Source organism: Momordica charantia (genome assembly GCF_013281855.1).
Source record: "Momordica charantia cultivar OHB3-1 chromosome 9 unlocalized genomic scaffold, Mcharantia_2.0 BLBB01000009.1, whole genome shotgun sequence".
In the NCBI taxonomy this organism is placed as follows: Eukaryota; Viridiplantae; Streptophyta; class Magnoliopsida; order Cucurbitales; family Cucurbitaceae; genus Momordica; species Momordica charantia.
Genome location: NW_028275167.1, coordinates 7916656 through 7939147, shown reverse-complemented (window position 1 = coordinate 7939147; position 22492 = coordinate 7916656). Strand labels below are relative to the sequence as shown.

Sequence of the window (22492 nt, the reverse complement as noted above, 5' to 3'; positions counted from 1 at the left end):
ATAGAGGTCCCTACTAAGAGAGTTACAAAAGGCTTTTTCAATTAGTTTTAAGATTACGAAGACTACAGCTTGACAAGGGAGATGAAATTTGCACCAAGAAATAATCAACAGAAACAAATCAAAAAATTTTGTGGAGTTGTTGAAGATATTGTCATTCATTTATCCTCTCGGGATAAAGACTAGGCATGAGTTCGATTCGATTGAAATACTGTTAACACCTAACCTAATGGTTCGAGTTATAAATTTATTAAATAAATCAAATTCATTCTGACCATAAAATATTTGGGTTGAGTTAGTTCGTATTATTCGAGTTACTCAATTAAAAATATTGTACAATATTAAAAAAAAGTAAATGCAAATATCACAAACATTTTTTGATATATTCTCTAACCTTTTCAATCAAGATTCGATGGTCAATGTTTATATAGTGAAAAATTACCCTCCAAAGTCATTTTCAAAAGTTGTTAGAGAATAAATAATCAAGAAAGAATGATTGAATGAAATAAAATTAAAATAACCATATCCATATATAATTTTATGATAAGTAAAAGGAACGGTTTTAGAAGTAATAATAAGTTCAAGTTGGTTCGCCCCCGGGGGCAGTCTAGTTAGCAAGGATTTGGGGCCTCTTGATTATACTGATTTAGAAGTCTCAAATTCGAATCTTCTGATGAGCTTAATACCAAAAATCTTTGATGTCTTCCAAGTCTGGGCTTTGGAGCGGGTATAGGAGAGCAAAATTCCGACTTCAAGTTATCAAAAAAAGCAAAGAAGTTTGGATCAACCAAATTGATTTTAGGTAAATCCTTAAACCAACCTAACTCATAGAGTTTTCATTTATTTGAACTCAACCCAAACAAGTTTATAATCCAACCCAAACTGTACGTATTGGGTTGGATTGATCATATTTTTTTGGATCATCGGATTTTTCGAACACTCCTGGATAAGACAGACTAAGATATTTAGAAAAAAAAAACATAAAAATGATGGATCATATAAATAAATAGCAATCTATAGCAAAATTAAATGGGGGGAGTCCACAATATATCTACATTATATGTACAACACTCATCATATCAGAACCAATAGCCTACATCCTCCTAAATCCTCTGCCAGTTTGAACTGTTCATACTATGTTCTGGCCAACCTCAAAGCAAAACAGAATCCAGAATCTAAAACTCTAGATTCCAACAAAAACATGGAAAAACAGAACAAAACAAAGATATGGAGAAGCAGAAATCCTACATTTACAATCCATTCCTCACTTTGAATTCTAGGGAGGAAAGAAAAAACACCTGATGCACACAAACATAAGATGCAACTGCTGAAGATATAATTTCATAACTAAAGAATTTAAGTCTCTTTTACACAATTATTTGTGAAGAAACTGATAGCGATTATAATACCCTTCAATAGTAATGACGAATCCAGAAAGTTATCTTCCTATGATTTTCCTTTCCCTGTGCATACATCTCTTTGATTCCGAAAATGGCTGAGTAGTTGTTGCGCCTGCAAAATATAAACACGTATATCATTCTCCTCCCTTTCGACTCTTCACTCGCATCATTCTTGTGCTGACATCGAATAAAATGACCGAGTTTCTTATATAGTTCTAAGTCAGTTCAAAAACATAGGAGGAAACCAGCATTTACCATTTTAGATTGTTCATTATAACTTCACATATTTAATCAGTATATACCATTAAACTAAACTATAATCTTTGAATAGACGGTATAACTTAGTAGGGACTAGGGAGAGAGGATTTCAGAATGGAATGAACAAAATAAACAAAAAGTAAGGGCGCGTTTCGGATGCTTTTGAGAGAAGTATTATAAGTGAAGCACATTTTCTGTAAACAATTTTGATATATATATATATATATATATATATAAATGAAGGAATAGATACCTTCTCTCTTGCTCTAGGTGTGCCAGATTGAGATAGGGCAACAAGGGGTGGAACTGCTCCTTCTTGGAGAACCAAAGTACAAAACTTGGAACTATGAAGGCAAAGTTGCAACAGAATGGATGCAGCATTTTCCTTTCCTCTCAAAGATCCAGAGTCAAGAATTTCTACCAACAAGGGGATGCCCCCTTCCCGCCCGATTGCTAATCGACCCTCTGAAATTGTCGATAAATTAGCAAGAAGTGCAGCAGCCTTGTCAACCATACCTGTAGCAGTGTCCAGTAGCTCAACAAGGTACTTAACAGCTCCTGCTTGAACTATACGAGCCTTATTTTCATGAAAAATCGATAGGTTGAATAAAGCGGTAGCTGAATCTTTCTTTCCCCTCAGAGTACCCACTCCTAAGAGATCCACCAAGGCTTTAACTGCACCAGACCGACCAATTTTGGCCTTGTATTCTTCTAATACAGAGAGACTGAATAAAGTTGCTGCAGAATTTTCTTTAGCAGCAGGGCTTCCTGTCCTCAAAACATGAATGAGTGGTTCTATTGCTCCTGCTTCTGCAATCATGGCTTTATTATTTTCATTAATTGACAGGTTTAAGAGAGCTGTCACAGAATGCTCTTGTATCACCTTTCTGTCAGAATATAACAGCGAAAGTAATGGGCCTATAGCCCCACATTGACCTATGATAATACGGTTCTCTACATCGTCCTTGGCAAGAAGTCTTAATTCTTCTGCAGCTTTCATCTGAACTTCATCTCTTTGGCTCTTGAGGTCTGCAATTAATTTCTTAACACGTAAAGTTGCAGTCGAGTTATCAGATTCAGATTCCAGAACTGGAATTGAGTTATCCATTGTACCGTTACAGTTTTCATTCTCCACCATTCCTGTTTCTGTTCTGAAAGCTTGTAACTGTCCACCTCCTAATGATGATGTAAATCCCGATATTTCGTTATGAGATGCAGCAGGAAGTTCTGATGTGATTTCTCCAGATAATTCCTTTATGTATTCGTGTTTATTTGATATCTTCATCAACTCATTAGGTGCTGATGGAACATAATCAATGCTAGAGAAGGCACTGGAGGCTGATACACTCCTGCTGTAGACATATGACTGCTGAGGGGAAGAGTGGTCAAACTTTTCTGTTCCGTTCCTCCTACTCTCATTTGATTTTTCCCCAATTAAACTAGCAAAAACATCCCCATTTTGCTTGTCAGATCTATTTTCAACATCTGGAGATGATCTTGCAGTTGAATTACTACCATGTAAAGAATAACGAAAGCTATCACTTCGATTCAGATCCTGCTGAGACAACTGAACCAACGATGATAGATTGGAAATATTCAATTTGTTTTCATCGCACCAACTCAATATCATAGCTCTAACAGTGTAATTGGGAATGAGATTTGTATGTGTGAGCGTCTGATGAGTGTTGGGGCAAATGGTCAGCCCACTGTCAATCCACTTTTGAATGGAGGACCTGTCATAAGTTTGGCCGGATGCAACGATTACTGGATCAAGCATCAGCTCCAATGACAAGGGGCAGCGGAAGTACGAAGGAACTGAGACTCCATTTATCCCATGAAAGTAGTCCTTTCTAACCATCCAATCTCGTATACGGATAATTAGATCCATAATTTGGTTGATGTGATCTAGGTCCTCCGTCGCATTATTGCGTTCAGCATTAATTCTCTCCTTTTCAACAGCTATAGTCTCCTTCAGAAGTTCTTGATTTGACATCAAATGAAGCGACTCGACAATTTTTAAAAGATGTTCAGAGTTAGGGCCAACACCAGTTCTTTGACTAATTAGAGCCTCTTCAATACATTCAGATATCCTTTCTTGCTTCAATGATTGAAGGCCTTCAAGACAATTCTGAAAAGTTCATCAGATGTTAATGACGCTCTTATCAAATTACCAGATACTGCGACAAAAGATGCATCAAAATTAAGAGAACTAACATTTCAAACTAAGTGAGAAAAAGTTTGAGCTAAATGTTCACTACTCCAAAAAGCTTAGTCATTTTTAAAAGATTTTAATAGTAAGTTCGGTCTCCAAGGTTTCAAGGTTGCGTCATTTTTGTATAGCTAGTTAGCTTTTTTACTGGTTCCTTTTGTTGGGCTATCGTATGCACTTGTATACTATTTCTTTCTTTTTTTTCCAATGAAAGCCAGTTTCTCATAGGGGAAAAAATTCTCTAAACTTTAAAAAGTCCTCCAACTTTTCAATGTTATGTCTAATAGATCCTTGAACTTCAAAAATTGTCTATATTGGATCATTGAACTTTTAATTTTGTGTCCAATAGATCCTTTACTTATCAGACACCTTTTAAACTTCAATTATCTATTAGATACAAAATTGAAAGTTTAGAAACTTACTAGATACCTTTTAGAATTTAGAGACCTATTAGACACAACATTGAAAATTGAAAATTATAGACTTATAATTATTAGTATAGACATAATTCTCAGAGTTTTTAGACTGGAGTTGTAATTTAACCTTTTTTAAAAATAGTAAAATAAAATAAAAAGTGCCATAAATGTTCCCATATTTGTACATACCTGAATAGCATTTAGACTTGAGCTACAGGATACTGATTCCGATAACTTCCAAACACTCTCACAAATATCTTGTGAAGAGTTTTGAATCTTTATGAGGAGTGGATCACATTTCAAAGCCTAAGATGCACACAAAACAAAAGGACAATTAACTCAAAATTAATAAGATGAAAGGGTCTACTCAATGCCATAAAGGACAAACTATACAACTATACTTTCAAACTGTAAAATGTTTTAATTTTCCATTTATTTTTCTACAAAAAGGTAACATTTTGTAGAAAAGATAGCAAAATGGGATCGAAAATGCATATAATACGATTAGAATTATTATACACACGTTTCAGAAATTGTGTTTGATTTCTTGCTCTTGAAATCAAACAAGCCGCTAGCAGAAAATGCTTGGCCAGTTCCATAAATGCATGCAAGAGAAGTTACTAAATTTTACAAGTAGTAGAAACCAAGAAAAAAAAAGGAATATAAGAAAGCTGATTCTCGAGGTAACTCACGCTGCAAATTTTGCTCATCTTAGGACACCAGTTTTCTACAAACTCCCGAGCCTCATTAACAGCTATATCCAGTGCTTCACATTCTCTGTAAAGTAACTCATCTGAAGACAGTTTGAGGCTAATGACATCATCAAGCAAATGTTTCAAAAGCTTTAGGACAACAGAGAGATTTCTGCAACCCTTCGGAAGAGGCAAAGGCTTCGTAGTTTGGCATGAAACTAGATGAATGAATCTGGAAATACTGTTAATCAGACATTGTACAGAGGCTGTTCCCATCTGTCCTGATTTCAAGGATATGTGACAAAATGAGCGACAGACAAGCACAAAGTTTCAAATATAAGCTCCTCACACAAAGTTTCAAATATAAGCTCCTCACAAAGACGATATATGTATAATTTTTTTTATAATAAACCAAGCTCTCACTGAGAAAAGATGAAAGAGAACAAAGAAAACAGGAGAGAAAAGAAGGCAAAATTCATAAATAAGCAGTAACAACACTCCAGAGAATATCAGCAGCCGAAATACAGATAACTTTGGATGAATTTGATTTTTTGAAGCTTTGAAGAAAATGAAGATTGCTTAAATTAAAGACAACCAAACCAACCAAAGCAAATTTAAAAAATCGTTGAACCAAGAATCTCCTCTAATGAAAATAACTTGTCAAGAATCTGACTTTAAGCTTTCTTCTAGAATGGGCTTCTGCAATATCCAGATGGCTCATTATTCACTATTGGATGCATGTGAAGGGGTAGTTGAGATTCCATTGAAACTCTAGGAGGAAGAAGATTGAGAATTCATTTGATCTTAATAGATCAAAGATGCCTAATGGGGAGGAGTGTAACCATAAAAAATATTTTCTTTTCTATTAGATACAAAAATGTCTAAGTGGGGGGTAGAGCTAGAGACTGACCGACCTGAGAAAGGGATCCCAGGCGCATGCACGAGGCAGGCCTGCCAAGGGTAAGTAGCAGGGGAAGGCCGACCTCCCCCTAGCTCGTGACCCTTCAAGGCGGGCCAATTGCCAGCTAGGCATGGGACCACAAGAGCCCATGGCATCCCCAAAAGCAGGTTGGGCTAATCTCAGGACAACCAAGGTGCCGAAACTCACCAGGTTGGTTAGGCAGGGATGCCAACCCCAAAGACAGAGCAACGGGAAAGGTTGGCTTTTCCCGAACTGGCCCTCGGACTGCCACCCCAATGTGGAACCAACCAGCTTAGAATGGTGTTACCACGTTTTTTTTTACAAGAAATTGCACTTTTCATTAAGATAAATGAAAAAGAGAACAAAAACACGAGCATACAAAAACAAAAGCTCGTCAGGGGAAGCCCTAACTAAAGAAGGGCTTCCGATCCAAAAGAATATAATCTAACTGATAATTACAAAAAAACTTCGAAACGAATTTCCATAAAGAAACATTAAATCTAATGAGATCCAAAACTGCCTCGCCATCCCTCTCCACCCCCTAAAAATTTTGTTGTTCCTTTCCAACAAAATTTCCCACAAAATCGCAAAGAAACAAGTTTGCCATAAAAACCTTCCTTTTCTCACAGAAAGGAGAAGACAACAGCACTTCCTCCACCGTTCCCCCCAATCTCTATGACGGACCCAAGAAATTTCGAAAATCTCAAAAAAACTGCTCCAAATCTTCTAGGAAAAGTTGCAATGTCATAAGATGTGATCGAGATCCTCAGAGTCTTGTTTGCAAATAATACACCATTGCAGCCCCAAACAGGAAGAAGAATGCTTCTGAATACGATCCAAGTAATGATTTTACCAAGTAAGACTGCCACACGAAAAATTTAATCTTCTTTGGCAGTCCTTCCCCAGATGGACAAGCCTATTAGAGCTCACAATTCTTGTGGGAATAGATCCACCCAGCCTTAAAAACAAACCGAGCTGACCCTAGGTCGGCCATATCACCAAAAGGGCCAAATCCACATGCCTACGGAGGTACCATCCCCATAAGCCTATAAATATGGGAGGTGGAAACTAGGGATGGCAGAAATACCCGTGGGACCTGATCCTCGCGGGTACCCGACCCGATCAGGGTCGGGGATTCCCCGGTTTGACCGGGGACGGGGTCAAACCAGGGATCCCAATCGGGTTCCCCGGCAGGGACGAGGCTGGGACGGGGATCGGTCCCCTCGCCCCGTCCCCGCCCCGTCCCCATCCCCAACCCCGCCCCGTTTAATTTTTTATTACTTTTTCTATTTTTTTATATAATAATATTAATATATATTAATTTTATAAATACTTTTTAATTTAAAAAAAAAACTCAAGCTAACACCTCATTTAGCAACTTTTTGTTCACTTTTTATACTAATAATAACAAAAATTAATTAAAAAAAATTTAAATTAAATTTAAAAGTTATAAATAGGGGAACCTGTCCCCGATCGGGGAATCCCCGCCCCGTCCCCGCCCCCAAAATTTTGGGGACGGGGGCGGGGATGGGCGAAAAAATCCCCAACGTGGCGGGGATGGGAATGGCCCCCCCGGCTATGCCCCACCCCGTTGCCATCCCTAGTGGCAACCATTTTGGGGACACAATTTCACCTCACTATTCTTTACTCGTACATAGCTTAAAAACCCTGACTTAAGTATCAAAGTATACCACACTAGTGTCTTTTCTCTCTTTGTGCAGGTCGCCACTCACCTCAATTTCCAAAGCCGAAATCTCGCCCTACCCTTGCTCACTCAGGCTAAGTCGAACTGCCCGATTCAATCTACCTCCAATTTACACTTCAAGAGTCTAAAGAATGGAAATACAAACAGGCAGAAAGGAGGACAAAAACTTCTCCTATCATAGCCAAAAAAAATTATAAAAATCCTCCAATTAATTTATATATATTTATTATACAGTGTCCTGACCAGCTAGCACGCACCTAACCCAAATACATTTGGTTGCCAAGGAAACAAATAGAAAATTAATTCATAGGTAGGTGGCCATCATGGAGTTTGAATCTCCAATTAATTTATATTAAAAATGTTTAAATAAAGTTAATCATCTAGAAATAAAGGAAGGCACGATAACAAGAACTTCCTCTTCACTCTTGTGCTTATCCTTAAAAATGCACCTATTATTGTCCAACCAAAGCTCCAACAACCAAACAGGAAATAGAACTTGTCCATAGAACCCTAGGTTTCTTCTCAAAGCCCTGACACAAAACAACTGTAGCAAGAATTTCTGAATGTTGTTTGGAAGACACCACTGGAAATTACAACAATTGAAGATCAAGACCCAAATCTTTCATGGGAAACTGCATAAAAAGAATAAATGTCTCTGATCTTACAAACCCTTTTTACAAAGAGAATGATATTGTCAGGAATGGCAAAAAGAGGGATAAATGTCCCTTTTTTATTTTTTTTACTTCACACTTACAAGAAAACCTACAATTTTGTCCACCATCTGGGAAGGATAAAGGACCTGGAAAATTCTCTCAGAAACAATGACATCCCTTCATTGGATCATTCCTAAAGGAAACCCAGCTACCATCCCCAAACTTAAGAGAATAGGCATTGCAAATGAAGCTCTTCAGCAGTAGAACCAACAATCAAGGATCCCTAGAACTAGTCGAGTTTATTTACTAGTAGACCAAACTCTTAAGCAAACAGATTGTAGTGAAATGAGTTATTTCATAATAGAACCAAAGAATTAACTTATAATTATAGGTTCACAAGAAAAGTTTGTTTCAAAGCTAATTATAGTTTGAATAAATTTATAATTCCAGAATTAATGGCTTTGACAAATAGACCAATGGCTATTCAGTCCTTCCTATTTTCGACAATGATATCACCAACTATAATGTTAGAAATCGTCATTTTTCCAATTATCAACTGCAATAAGGGAGATTGATGATCATTCCTGCTTCAAGGCTTGAACCCGGGAAACATCAAGAATTTTTAGTGTTAAGCTCATCGGAAGGTTCGAACTTGAGACCTCTAAGCTTGTATGACTAAGAGACCTCAAGTCTTTGCCAATCGGACTGCCCCTTGGAGGCACATGTTGAGGATATTATTCGATTCCTTCCTCACATAAACCCCTATAAATTAGCAAGAATTGGAAAATAACGAATACAATCTTCTCACTATCAGAGAGCCGTCAGCTAAAGAACCAAATTCCAACCATTGGCATTTACTGAAACAGATTTTATTGTAACACCGTCCTTCCTTCATTTACTTCAGAACCAGAGATTTTTCATTTTCACCAAAACAATTTCTCGAAAATCCAGCCCAAAAAGGCACAGGCATCAATCAAACTCTCGAAAACCAGAAGAGCCACGGAGAATCCAGTCTCCTCCAAAATCAGACTAAAACCCACAAAGCCCACATCGCCACTCATGAGAAGAGCGCACAAGCTCGTATTTGAAGTAAATAGGAACTAGATTTCCATAACCAATCAAGAAATTACATCATTCGAAAATCATAAAGACATTCATGTAAATAATTGACGTACAATTCACAATTAAAAGAACCAAAAAGAAAAAAAAAAAAAAAAGACCCATCTTACCTGCGAGACTTCAAACAGGCGAATTACGGCACAACCGGATCAAAGAGGAAAACCATTTCACGAAAATCCTTCACAGAAACTAAAAAATTAGAAACTCCATGCATCCGTTGGCTAGAGCAGCTCGCAGCGAGACGAAATGGAGGGAAAAAAAACTGAGGTAAGAGACGAAAAGAAAGGGAGAAATGGCGAATTGCAGCAGGTGGGCTACCTCGTTTCAGAGCTTTGTTGTCTCCTAAAGGTGAAAAAGCAAGGGGAGCAATCGAAAATGAAAGATTGAAAGAACGGGAAAATTGGGGAAAATGGAAAATGTGATTTTTTTTTTCTTTGGGATAATGATTGGATTAAAGGGTAAACGAGAAGAACTAATTTTGAGTTATTTAATGGTTGATGAGAAGTAATGGCTTCCAATGGACATGGATGGTCACTTGGCCCTTCTCAAACGTGCATTCGCTTCTGAAATTGCAACTATACCCCTCTACTTGAATGCTTTTTTTTTTCTCTTTCTTTTTCAAATTTATTTACTATGAAAATTCCAAGTTTCTAAGGACTCCTTTGATTTTTTTGTTTTGATTTTTTATTTTTTGTTACCTCTTTTTTAATAAATAGTGTTGGTTAATTATTTCTTATTTCTTGTTATTCTTTTTTTTATATAAAAAAATGAAACATAAATATGTTTCATAATAATTTTTTGTTTCCAATTGCTAAATTATAAAGTTAAAACAAGTACATTTTTTATATAAAAATTAATTTTTTAAATTAAATATTAAAACTTTGTATCTTATATTTATTAAACATTTTATAAGTCAATAGTTACAAAGTAATGTTTTTTTTTAATATATCTTGGGGGAAAATAGAAATGGGAACTAGAAACAAGATTATGTTGTTGTTTCTAGAATTTCTATATAATTTTGGAAACCTTTCTTAAAAATAGAAACAAAAAATAGGAATAGTTACCAAAAGTTTATATTTCTTAAAATGAAGAAACACAAACAAGAAATATGAACGTTACCGAATGAATTCTGCCACTAAACCTCTATGTGTTTAATTTTGTATCTAATGCCTATGTGAACTTTAAAAGATTTAAAAATTAACAAATATATTAGACATAAAATTGAATTTTGTGTTTAATAGGACCCTAAACTTTCAGTTTCGTATATAACAGGTTCGTAAATTTTCTAAAAGAACGTATTAGACACAAAATTGAAAGTCCAAGACCATTAAACACAAAATTAAAATTTTTGAGACTTACTGGATAATTCTCTAAAGCTTAGGCATCTATTAGACGTAAAGTTGAAAGTTAGGGATATATTATAAACTTCTTAAAGGTCAGGAAATTATTAGACATAAATTTAAAATTCAGTGAATTATTTTAGTCAAAAAATATGGAGAAAGAGTGAGATATCTTAACTATTGAGATAAGTTCATGTTAATATTTTATTTATTTATGGTTTAGGCTTTTTTATCTCTAAATAAAAGACTAAACAAATTTGAAGTTTCTAGTTTCAATCTTAAAATTTAAATTAAACAAGTTTTTGTATATTAAAGTTTCTTCTTTGTCGCAAAATTTTGATTGAGGTGATTGTGGAGATGTTGACGATTGTATGGTGGGTTCCGACGATTTGTAAAATAGAGACTCGTAGATTTTTTACTAACATTAATATGATGTTTGTCAAAGTGACTCTAATGATCTAAGTAGGAGATCGTCAGGTGTCAAAACGAGCTTAGCTCAACGGTAATTGACATATATCTCTAACAAATAGATGATGAATTCGATCCCCCACCTCTACAGGTCCTACTAAAAATAAGTAGGAGATTGTTAAGGCGGGTGATAATTAAGAAATGTTATCGTTTCTACCTAAGTATTTGATAATTATTTATGTTTTTTGTTTTTGATTTTTTAGAAACATTCTAAAAATTTTATTTTTTTGGAACAATCTATAACAAATCTCGCAAAACAAACATGAGTATGTAAGATATATTTATAAATTTTCCTACAAAACAAACATGACTATGTTGGACATCTAAAATTTCAGACATTTGAAATTCCACACTCTATAGATACTGGACATCTACATTCCTGAAAAACAAACGACCTCTAAAAATGAATGAAAAAAACTTTTGCAAAATTTATTAATAACAAAATCTAGAGTTTTTTTTTTCTTCTACGACAAATTAGGGTTATGAGGGTTTGAACTCCGACCTCAAATAAGAGATTACCGTTTAGCTATACTGGATCAAAATCTAGGAATTTGATTAGACGAAGAAAAGTCTATGTAAGGGTTTGCAAAAAAAGTGTTATTATCTTCCCAATCCTTTTTTGTTGGACAATATAATGCCTCAAAGTAAGCCTTTTTCCATCTAAGCCTCATTATTATTAAGATAGGATTGGACTAATCTAAAAATTGTGTCGATAATAAGAAAGCAATAGGAAACAAACTATCAACTTGTTGACAATATTACCCACATAAATAGGACACCATCAAATTCGTTCAAATTATTTTAAATTTCTTTTATTAGGTCATATTGCTCCGAGTAACTTTTATCATCCCTCGTAGACAATCTAAAGTTAACAAAATATATATATATACACATGAAATTTTAGTAGCAGACAATTCATGTTGTCGTATTTATAAATATAGCGACATGATATGATTTTGCAAGTATGATGTTTGAGTGAAAATCTTAAGACCATGTGGAGGATGTGGAATGAGCTTGGGAACATCTCTTTCTCAATCCACCTCGTAACTGGCCGAGGTGGCCCCATCACAATATAAACTTTCTGGTAAGACTATCTGAAATGCGCGACTTGTTACCAGGTTTGACTAGGATTCTCCAACATGACCGACCTGACCTCCGAGATAGGTAACCGCCTGTCGGAAGGTCTGTCGGATCCCTAACCTATAAATAGAAAGCATCATTTCCGTACCAGGTATCAAATTTCTCCTCGAACTTTATATTGAGTCCGAGTTGTTTATTGACTTGAGCGTCGAAGAGTTTGCCCCTCTTGTACAGGTCTTCCTTCGACGTAACCAGTCAAGTCTGCCATGTGTCCGACCTTGGTCAGGTCTCACCTCGTCCCATTTTTCACATAAACATATGATAATTTTAAAGTTTTTTCGCATGCATATTTGGATGTTTTTATATAATTTTCATTTTAATCTAATACTATATTATTAAAATGGCTAAAGATGCTATTGCATTCAGCCAATTTGTTTCATCCGCCTGGTTGAAATCTCTCTCCAAATGAGGCGAATTGCACCTAACGAGTGAGATTTGCCTAGGAGGTGAAGGCAATTTATTGAACAACCAAACTGCATACCTTCAAGAATCGGTTGACTATTTTATCATATTACACATCATAAAAGACATCAAACTAGAGAACAAACAATATGTCATATAATTGGAAAGAATAAAGAAATCATAATCATGATTATTCTAGAAAAAGGTTCATACAATTCAAGAACAATCTAGGAAAAATATCTAAGCAAGTAAACCAAAATTCATAAGAAGATTATAATTGTCTATAACAATAAGATAGATTGGAAGTTGTGGTTGTGATTTTTCTAACTATGCAACCCTTACTTAATATGGACAATCAAGAATAGAATAGTCTGAGAACCATAATCACACATAAAATATCTTTTTGGTCATTGTACTTTAAGAATTTTTCTATTTTAACCATCATGAATGATCCATCGATCCAAATGGGCTAAGGTTAATTAGGAGAGAATGAGTTCAAATCCCTCACCTTAAGAATTAGTAATTCTTATGGATCAGACGGTTATCTTGTGAGATTAGAGGTACGCGTAAGTTGGCTCGGACACTCACGGATATCTAACTTTTTTTTCTATTTTTAGTCTCTATCAACCATAAAAAAAATAAAAAATAAAAAACTTCTATCTAAAAAATTTGAGAAACATATTCACCTAGTGTTTTTTTTTAGGAAATTATTATTATTATTTTGCAGTTGGATTAAAATTTTATTATTATTATTATTTTGCAGTTGGATTAAAATTATCTCCAAACTAAAATGAGAAAAGTAATTTTGAAATTTCGAGGTTAAATTTGGACATTTAAAAGTATAGGAACTAAAGCTAAAATCAGAGAGGATAAAAATGATATTTTAATCCATAAAGATTAGTCCATAATTTCCATAAAAATTAAAGTTAAAACTGTAATTTAACCATCATGAAAATGTTTGTCTAAATTTTGAAAATGTAAAGCAAAAATCAATATTTTTGAAAAATTAAAACAAATATTTAAATTAAGTAACAAGCATTTAATTTCCTTCTTAAGTAAAGAAAAAAAGAAAAGAAAAGAAAAGAACCTCTTGCAGATCTAGAGAGAAATAGAATCCTGGAGGAACAGATGAAAAAGTAAGAAATTTCCCTTCGTTGAAATTTGACTGTGTTGTTGTTGCTTTGGAAGAAATACGAAATCGAAGTCAACAATCTGAGTATGTGGGGTAGGGTTGAACTTGAACTGTGCCCTGACAAGATTTTCCGATTTCTCTGTTTCCTTTATCGCTCTGCAAATCAATCTATGTCGCAATTCTCTCTTTTCATCGCATTTCCGCTTCCAAAATCGATTCCGGAGAGGCACAAACGGCGGAGTTGGGGATTTGAGATAGCGAGAAGAAGTAGCTATAGCTAGCTGATTTGGGAGTCCAATCTTTTTACTGTTTTGATTCTCTTGGCTCCTTCAGGTTTGCACCCTAATTCTCTCGTCGAACCTGAAAGGAATTCTTATGAATTTTGTATGAGTAGTTTCTTTTGTTACTTTTTCTTTTGGTTGGGTTACATGTTTGATCTATGCTGCTTTCTAGCTACGATTATTAAGGTATTTTTCTTCTGTTCATTTGTTTTCTCTTCCCTTCTATTTGTTCCCCCATTTGTTTGGGATAAACATTTAATTTTTACTAGATATGCTCTTTTTGTTGTAATCTTGTTGCTGGTATGTGTTTCTCGTTTTGGAAGTCTACAGATGATTGAGTTTGAGATGTTTGACCGACGGCTGTGGCTTTATGTTAATGTTTGGATCTGTGTTCGAACTGGACATGTTGCCATTTTATTTCAAGCATCAACTGTTTGGCTAATTTTTGGACTTATTTTCCGTCCAAGACAAATACCCAGTTACATAAAGATAGAGAAAGAAGTTTCTCACTCGTGGCAAAGTTATTGCCAACTACATAATCTGTAAATTTCACATTTTTTCATCTGTTGATAATTGCTCTCTATAGGTTATGAACTGGTCTGCTTCTTCCAGCTGTGCTACCTCTTCGAGTTGCAGTTTCATTGGATTATCGGAACTTCAAGACATATTCATAATAGGAGGGGGTTAGAGCTAGGTCTGGAGTGTGAAATATAATTTGCTAGTGCTCAACTCCATATGCTTTATTTTCAGTTCTTTGCATTGGAAGATGTCGTGGGTGAGGGGTAAATCCTCTGGATGGGCTGCTGTTAACCTTAAGCAACAGAAGAGAGGGCTTCAAGATGAAATTGAACCCGAACCATTCCCACCAATATCAACTACTCTTTCCTCTCTGCCTCCCCATGGAAATTTGCACAGAGTTGATAGTCGTTCAGGGAGACCTTTCTCATCTGCACTCCTTCCTTCTGCAGATTCTCTAACTTTGCCCGAAACTTCTGGTGCCAAGAAGACAGTACTTGGAGATTCTAGTATTCAAGGTGGAAAGAAGGTGATTGAAGAAATTTTTTTAGCCCTCAGGAAGCTTAAAGAGCTCCATTCTTGGGCTGATTTTCGCTTGATTGAGGATGTAATGGAAGCTGTAAATAATAACATCAACGAGGCTTCTATTTTATTAAAAGCTATGGTTTCTAATGAAACTTTTGAGAACAATAATGAGATGAGCACCTTAGGACCGCATTCCTATAATGATATATCTTGCAGTGGTAAGAACAATGTGAGTGTACCATTAGAAAAAACTGTTAATATTCCAATCCTCAGTTCCACAATTAAGAATGTGCATCAAAATAATATTGCATGTGATGAAGATGATACAAAATTGATTGAAGATAATTATTGTGAAAGAAATTTCTTTCATAATGTTGGGAATCCAAAACTATCTCTTGGTTGCTCAAATTCCGTTCCTATTGAGCCTGAGTGGGAAGAAGATGATATTTACCTGAGCCATCGGAAAGATGCTATATCAATGATAAGGTAAATAAGTCTTCTGTCTACTTAATAATTGAGTTGTTATTCTACTTTAACTTGGTTTGTTTCCCTTAATATGTATTGTTGATAAAATTGTTGTACTAGAAACTTAACTTAGGTTTTCTTTCTTTTCCTTTCATTTTATACTTCTTTTGTACTGTTGTAAATTGTAATTCCACACTATACTTATGGGGTTCTCTGTATTTATTGATTATTTTTACCACGTGTGAGATGAATGTTTTCAAGAATTTATACATATGAGGATCTCTTCTATAGGTGTACCTATGTGTTCTTGAGTTCTAAGGAGAAAAAAAATTATATGTTTGAATAAGCCAACTTTATTTCATGGCTCAAGCTTTTGAGATTAGTAGAAAGGTGACATGTTAAGGACATATTGAGTCCATATCTTGGTCAATTTGTGAAGCTTTTTAATCAAACTAAATTCTGTGATCATTTAGAAGAAATATTAAAAACTAATGAGTTGACAATTATTTTTGACCTAATGACTTAGACTTTGTTTGATAACCATTTCGTTTTTAGTTTTCTGCTTCTAAAAATTAAACTTAGAATCATTACTTTTGCCTATACATTCCTTTGTTTTGTTATATAGTTTTTATAAACGTTTTCAAAGTGACGTAACTATAAGTAACTACTCTAGTTAGCTTTGAGTTAGTTAGTTAGTTAGATAGTTAAGTTGTTAGTTCTTCCCTTATCCCTAGGATATTTCCTATAAATAGCTGGTCATTTGTAACTTTTCCTACACTTGAATACAATCCTAGTTTTCTCTCAAAATTGCCTACACCACAAAGTCTTAGGCCAAATTTTGAAAACTAAAAAGAGTAGTTTTCAAAAATTTGTTTTGTTTTTTTAAATTTGGCTAAAAATTCAAATATGCTCTCTATAGAGTGGTGAAAATTTACTAATAAAATTGTAAAAAACAAGCATAATTTTCAAAAATAAAAAACAAAAAATGAAATGGTTATCAAATTTACACCTTCATCTTTCAAAATTAGTAATTCAATAAATGTGCTAGTGTTGTGCATTTGGTTCTATTCTTGGATGTAGTTTAACATATTTGGTTCTTGGGAGATGGCTCATGCAAGCAATGGTAAAGGAGTTGACGCCTTGCTTAATTTTCTGTAATCAATAGGTCAGCATCTCAACATTCAAGGGCTGCCACTAATGCCTATCTTAGGAAGGACCATATCTCTGCCAAGTATCATTCATCAAGGGCTAAAGAACAATGGCTAGCTGCCAAAATGTTAAATGATAAGGCAGCTAATGAAATTTTACGGACGAGGAATATTAAGAATGGGCTCTGGAAGTTGGACTTACATGGTCTTCATGCAGCAGAGGCTGTTCAAGCCTTGCAAGAACACTTGCTGAAAATTGAAACTCAGAATGCCTCAAATCGATCATTGTCGCCAAAGAAAACCGAAAGGAAAGGGTTCTGGCGTGCTTCATCCCTTGAGTCTCTGAATTGTATAGACTCAAAGTTGGACAAAGAATCGACATCATCTAGGCATAGGCCGAGATTATTGGAAGTTATAACAGGTCAGTTTTGTATTAACGATTGTATTTTCTTATAGTTATGCTGTCAATATGTTTTGTTTTGCTGCCTTCTAATGTATTTGTTCCATTCAGTTTGCATTTGTTTTGTTGGGAATGGAGTCATTGTATGACAATATAACTGATAACTTTAGAGCTGAATACGTTTGTGTGGGTTTAGCCTTCATCAAGCCCGGAATGGTTGTCATTTTCTACAGTATTTTGTTTTCACTAGCACAAGTTACATCGTGGTCTATTTTAAGTTTCCTCTCTATTGTATCTAGGGATCAATCATAAACACTCTTGCAAACCTTCCTGAGGTGCTTGTGTCTTAGATGTTTGGCATATTATTCCATATTTGACATTTCATATAAAAATATTCTCCCAGTTGAGCAGTCTTGTTGGCAAGGGTTTGGGTCTCTTGGCCATATCGGCTTAGAGGTCTTAAGTTCGAACCTTCCGGTGAGCTTAATACCAAAAACCCTTGATGTCTTCTGAATTTGGGCCTTGGGATAGGCACGAGTGTCTGGGTATAGCCGTATAGGGGAGCAGAGTTCCGACTCCTAGTTTAAAAAAAGGAAAAAATTATCAGTTAAACCTTTTGTAATTATCAGTTTGGCATCATTCTTTTGGATTGGAGCCCTTTTCTTTAGGGGGTTCCGTCTTGCAGGACTGTTTTTGTATGCGCTTCTTGTTTTTGTATCTTTATTCATTCTTCTCAAAGAAAGCGTAGTTTCTTACTAAACAAAAAAAAATCGCCCCAGTTGAGTGACCTCCTCATCTCTCTCTTCTTTCTTGCTGATAGCAACATAGAACACCCATTGTTGCAAGCCCTAGTTTTATGTTGCTTGAATTATTTTTTGTAGGTCATTGCCACGGGTGTTATTGTTTTTACTTTTCTTTCTTATTTGTGTAATTTTCTTTTTTTTAGATAAGAAACATCTTATTTGTGTAATTTTCATTCTTTTACTCCTTTTACAATGATTTTTTGTGATTTGTCTACAATTTTTTGATGTAGAATAAGATATTCATTTATCAAGTTTTCCCCACTTTGTTATATGCATGTATATTAAATGTTTATGTTGCTCAAGTTTATCTGCACACATCCTGATGTATTTCTAGAGTTTCTCCACTTGGCTGAGATCAAAAAGTAATTATAAATAGACATGTTAATAATAAGAAAAGAAAATAATTCTTGCTTAATTACTCCAAATGATTGATATAAGGCTATATAAATAGCAGTCACAAAGAAGAAACTAAAAAGAAATTCTTGCCTATTAGGATAAGGAAATACTTACCTATTAGGACAATAAAACCCTAACCTAAATAAAATAGGAAACATTTAAAATAAAATAAACTATAATTTAACAAGACCAACCCTAACCTAAATAAAATAGGAAACCTTTAAAATAAAATAAACTATAATTTAACAAGATATGGTCGTTAATGGAGTGATATCACTTAAAACAAAGATTGTCCACAATGGTGACCAAGGCTGAAATGAAATTCTATGGACTTCTGCCTCTCATGAAACCTTTATTACTTAGTGGTCACCTGTTTGAAACAGGAAATATTTGCTCTCCACCATCCCATGGCGCATGCCATAAGGAATTGTGCTCTAAAGAAAAATGCCACAACAATCCTCTCGCAAGAAGAGGAAGATTCTTTTGGCATAGATTACCAGCTCAGAAGCACGAACACGGACACTATAGGAGATGGCGATACGTCAATTTCTAAAAACCTAGGACATGACACGTTGGAGATATGTTATTTTTTATTTTTTTAGGATATATGTAAATAAAACATAGAATTATAAATGAAATACTAAAAAAATTGGGGAAGCCAAATAGCGGAACACGAACAGAGCTACGGAGGTGGAGGTGGAGGCGAACGCAGAGGAAGTGGCAGCAGTGGCGAAAGCAATTGTCGAAGGCGTGGATCTCGTGCATTTCATTGTGGGAGATTTAGAAAACAGTAGTTGTAGGAATTTAGGGCTTCTTTTTTTATTATTATTTTTTTATGTTTTTAAGTTTATTTTTTATTTTTGTTAAGGTCTGGGCTTCTCAAATGGGCTGGTGGCCTTTTGTTTTAAGAAAATTTTATTCCCGTGTCCCTTCTTATATTTGTCGTGTCCGGAAAAAAAATAAACGGGGACACTTAAAATGACGTGTCAGGCACGTGTTCGAAGTGTGTGAGTGTCCGTGCTTCATAGATTACCAGTTCCCAAACCATCGCTCTCCTCATGGAGAGAGATAGTCTTCTGGTTCTCTTGATCTGCCCCACCCTCCGAACAAGGCACCTCCTACCCCAAAAATATTTACCAATCTACTAGTAACTCCTATAACTCTAGGCATCTTATAGGAACTCTAGAAACTGAGAGGAGAGGAAATACATAGGAAGTCTTAAAAGTACGGATATAAATAAGAATCAGTTGACCTCTGGAAAAAGGAAAGTTTTTAATTACCCAACTCACTCAAGTCCAATCCATTCCAGAAAGAAGAGGATCTAGGATTATCAAGCAACAGGGACTGAGATAAGTTTGCCAGCTTCTCGCACTGGAATGAATCATCAAAAGAAGGTTTCCTGTTGGAACAGTTACTACCATCAATCAAAATACTTGCCAGATACTTTATAGCCTGAAGCAGCATCAGAAACTCTTAACAAAATTAAGAAGACGCTGGACCGTCAAGGAATCAGCAGCAAAATATACAAAGTATCATCAACAAACTACAAGTGACTATTGTGAGAAGATAACAGGATTGTTGACTACTACAACGTATGATATATATGAAAATTTTGGGCCTCTAAAAAGGTGGAGTAGGACTGAGTCTTCCAGTTGTTTAATATATTCTCATTCTCCCTGTTCATACAAAAAAGGGACTTGTTCTTCCAGTTGACTGTTATGTCACGAAGATACCTGGCCCTAGGTATCCAAGCTTAGAACTTATCTATATTGTCAATAAAAAATTATCTTGTATGCTAATTTTCAGAAACAATTTTGAGGCCTATTGTAAGTATTTTCTTTTCAACGCATGGGACTAGCTTTTCTGTTGACTTGTTGGTTGAGAGGTTTTGTTTTGAGTTATTTTCTCAGTGCTGCTATAAAATTATATCAATGTGAGAGGAAGAGTGAGTTGGTAAAGTTTCTTTTATGCGGCTATCACTATCCTACTACAATGTACCTCGCATGTGTAAAGATGTCTTGGTGTGTAATGAAAGCCCCTGGGGTATTATATATAATGTGGAAGAACTTTCCTCTTGACTGGTGCATCAGGATTCAGGGTAAATGGCTCAGCTTTTCTCTGTCTTGAGGCATTAATGAAAAGGACAATTCTGTTAAAGAGTATTAATGAACTATATTAGGAATGTTAATAGTGGCACACTACTGGCATAATTGGTAGTTTGTTAGGGTAGGTTGGGGTGCTACTTGGGGAGCTCAGAGATTAGGCAGAATTTTGGGAAATTAGTCAATTGTAGGAGAAAGAGTCTTCTAGAATGGCTTTTAGCCTTTTACCAGTGTAATTTCTCTTTTACGTCATGATACAATTTCAGTCTATTTTCGTAAAATCGGGATCCTATCAAATTCCTATTCCACGAGCTTGTGCTAAATGTGCGTTGCATGGGGGCTTAGCTTAGAGCATATATAGTTCCATTACGTTTATCAGTGCATGAACGCAAGTATCATTGAATGGGCCTCTTTAGCTAGATGCAGAGTAGTGCTACTGATTATATTACAATTGGTTCATCATAAGTTGAATGAGGCCGTGGGCATTGGTTTCTAAGAGTTTTTTTTTTGTAATTATCAGTTAGGTGTTGTTCTTTTAGATTGGAGCTCATTTTTTTTTTGGGAATGTCCTTTGATTGGGCTATTTTTTATGTGCTTGTATATTTGTTCATTTCTCATTGAAAGTTCGATTTCTTATTAAAAAAAAATGACTGAGCTGAAAGGAAAGATTTAAATGTTACTAAATTAGCATATTTCATAAACTAATGAATCCCTGCATTTACTTTTGATTCAAATATGTGAGTGTGACTCGTAATGTTTTGTTTGTTCCTGAAAAGGTATAGGTAACCATAGCAGGGGAGAAGCTGCTCTACCCACGGCCGTGACAAGTTTTCTTAGTGAAAATGGGTAACTCTTCCACATGCAAATTTCTTAAATAATTTCGTCGAAACTATCTAATTCCTGTTTCGATTTTGACCGAAAATGGTAAAGATGTTCATAGATTCTACCACTTGATACTTTGCAGATACCGTTTTGAGCAGCCGAGGCCTGGGGTGATCAGCGTTCGACCAAAGTTTCATAGATGAATTGCCAAAAGCAAAGCACACACATTGCTGCTAGTATTGGCTTGGAGAGAATGTAAGTTATTTAGTTAGAGAATAGTTAATGATATGATTAGATGTGGAAGCAATTGAAATATTATTTATGAATTTGTCCATTCAATGAAACATTGAACCTTAGAAGAAGGTAGGTTGTAGAGGAGAGCAGATTTATGAGTGGTTAATAGATTCTTAACCCCAATAACTGTATTATTATTATGTTCTCTTTCTTGGAAAAGAGAGCACAGACAGAGTTTACAGAGAACTTGTGTATTTAATAATCTCATGGGGATAATAGTGGATTATTTTCTTTGTATTGTAGCATTTCTAGTCTGTGAGTAAGTTGTTTGGGTCGTTTTTTTTTTCTTTTGACTAAAATTGAGGCAAAAATTGATGGTTTTTAAAGAAATTGTGGTAGTTTTGTTCACAAATCGGCTTTCAAACTCACGATTTTTCGTTCCGGTAGACTTTTGAACACTTTTGAAACGCAACTCAAGGAAGGCCATTCACGTTATTGTTTTGGATTAACTGTTATGGTAATCAAATTTTGGTTTATTTTATTTTTGGAAAGAAAGTTGATTCTCCCACAAGAGTGATTGGAATCACTATAGAATTACTTGATGACTGGTTTAGCATTTTTAGAATTAGTTTCAGATGAACCAAACAAACTTGTGATCATAATCACTTTTAAGAAAATGTAATCAAATATTTAAAATTGAACTATTTTGCAGAAACTGGTTTAAGAAAAAATATGTATTTTTAGAAGTGATGAGAAGGTATGTCAAGCTCACCTAACTCCATTAGCACGTTTAAAAGTGATTCTATCAATTAAAAAAAATATATTTTTTTGGGGTGCTTGCAAAAGTAGTAAAAAAAAAAAAATAATAGGAACTATAAAAGTAGCCACCACTTTTTAATTTTGTAAAAATAGCAAAATTCGAGGTCCAATCTACGCAAAAGAAAGCA

The 22492-nt window shown here is 35.0% G+C and overlaps 2 protein-coding genes across 4 annotated transcripts; one reads left to right on the top strand and one right to left on the bottom strand.

The window, feature by feature from the left end:
- Positions 1–996: 996 nt before the first annotated feature.
- LOC111013444 (ARM repeat superfamily protein) lies at positions 997–9849 on the bottom strand. 3 transcript variants are annotated; one of them, XM_022287885.2, is made up of 6 exons: positions 9690–9846; positions 9482–9549; positions 4973–5253; positions 4470–4586; positions 1909–3783; positions 997–1509 (listed from the first exon to the last, which is right to left on the bottom strand). In XM_022287885.2, the coding sequence occupies exons 3-6, from the start codon at positions 5246–5248 to the stop codon at positions 1444–1446; spliced, it is 2334 nt and encodes a 777-aa protein (XP_022143577.1). In that variant the 5' UTR covers positions 5249–5253; positions 9482–9549; positions 9690–9846; the 3' UTR covers positions 997–1443. The 3 variants fall into 3 exon arrangements, with proteins under 3 accessions (XP_022143577.1, XP_022143578.1, XP_022143575.1); XM_022287886.2 differs by having other exon boundaries at positions 4973–5248; XM_022287883.2 differs by having other exon boundaries at positions 9482–9849.
- Positions 9850–13830: 3981 nt separating this feature from the next.
- On the top strand, positions 13831–21850 carry LOC111013424 (smr (Small MutS Related) domain-containing protein). The gene is made up of 5 exons (XM_022287864.2): positions 13831–14186; positions 14721–15661; positions 16806–17209; positions 21266–21335; positions 21454–21850. The coding sequence occupies exons 2-5, from the start codon at positions 14901–14903 to the stop codon at positions 21512–21514; spliced, it is 1296 nt and encodes a 431-aa protein (XP_022143556.1). The 5' UTR covers positions 13831–14186; positions 14721–14900; the 3' UTR covers positions 21515–21850.
- The last annotated feature ends 642 nt before the right edge of the window (positions 21851–22492 follow it).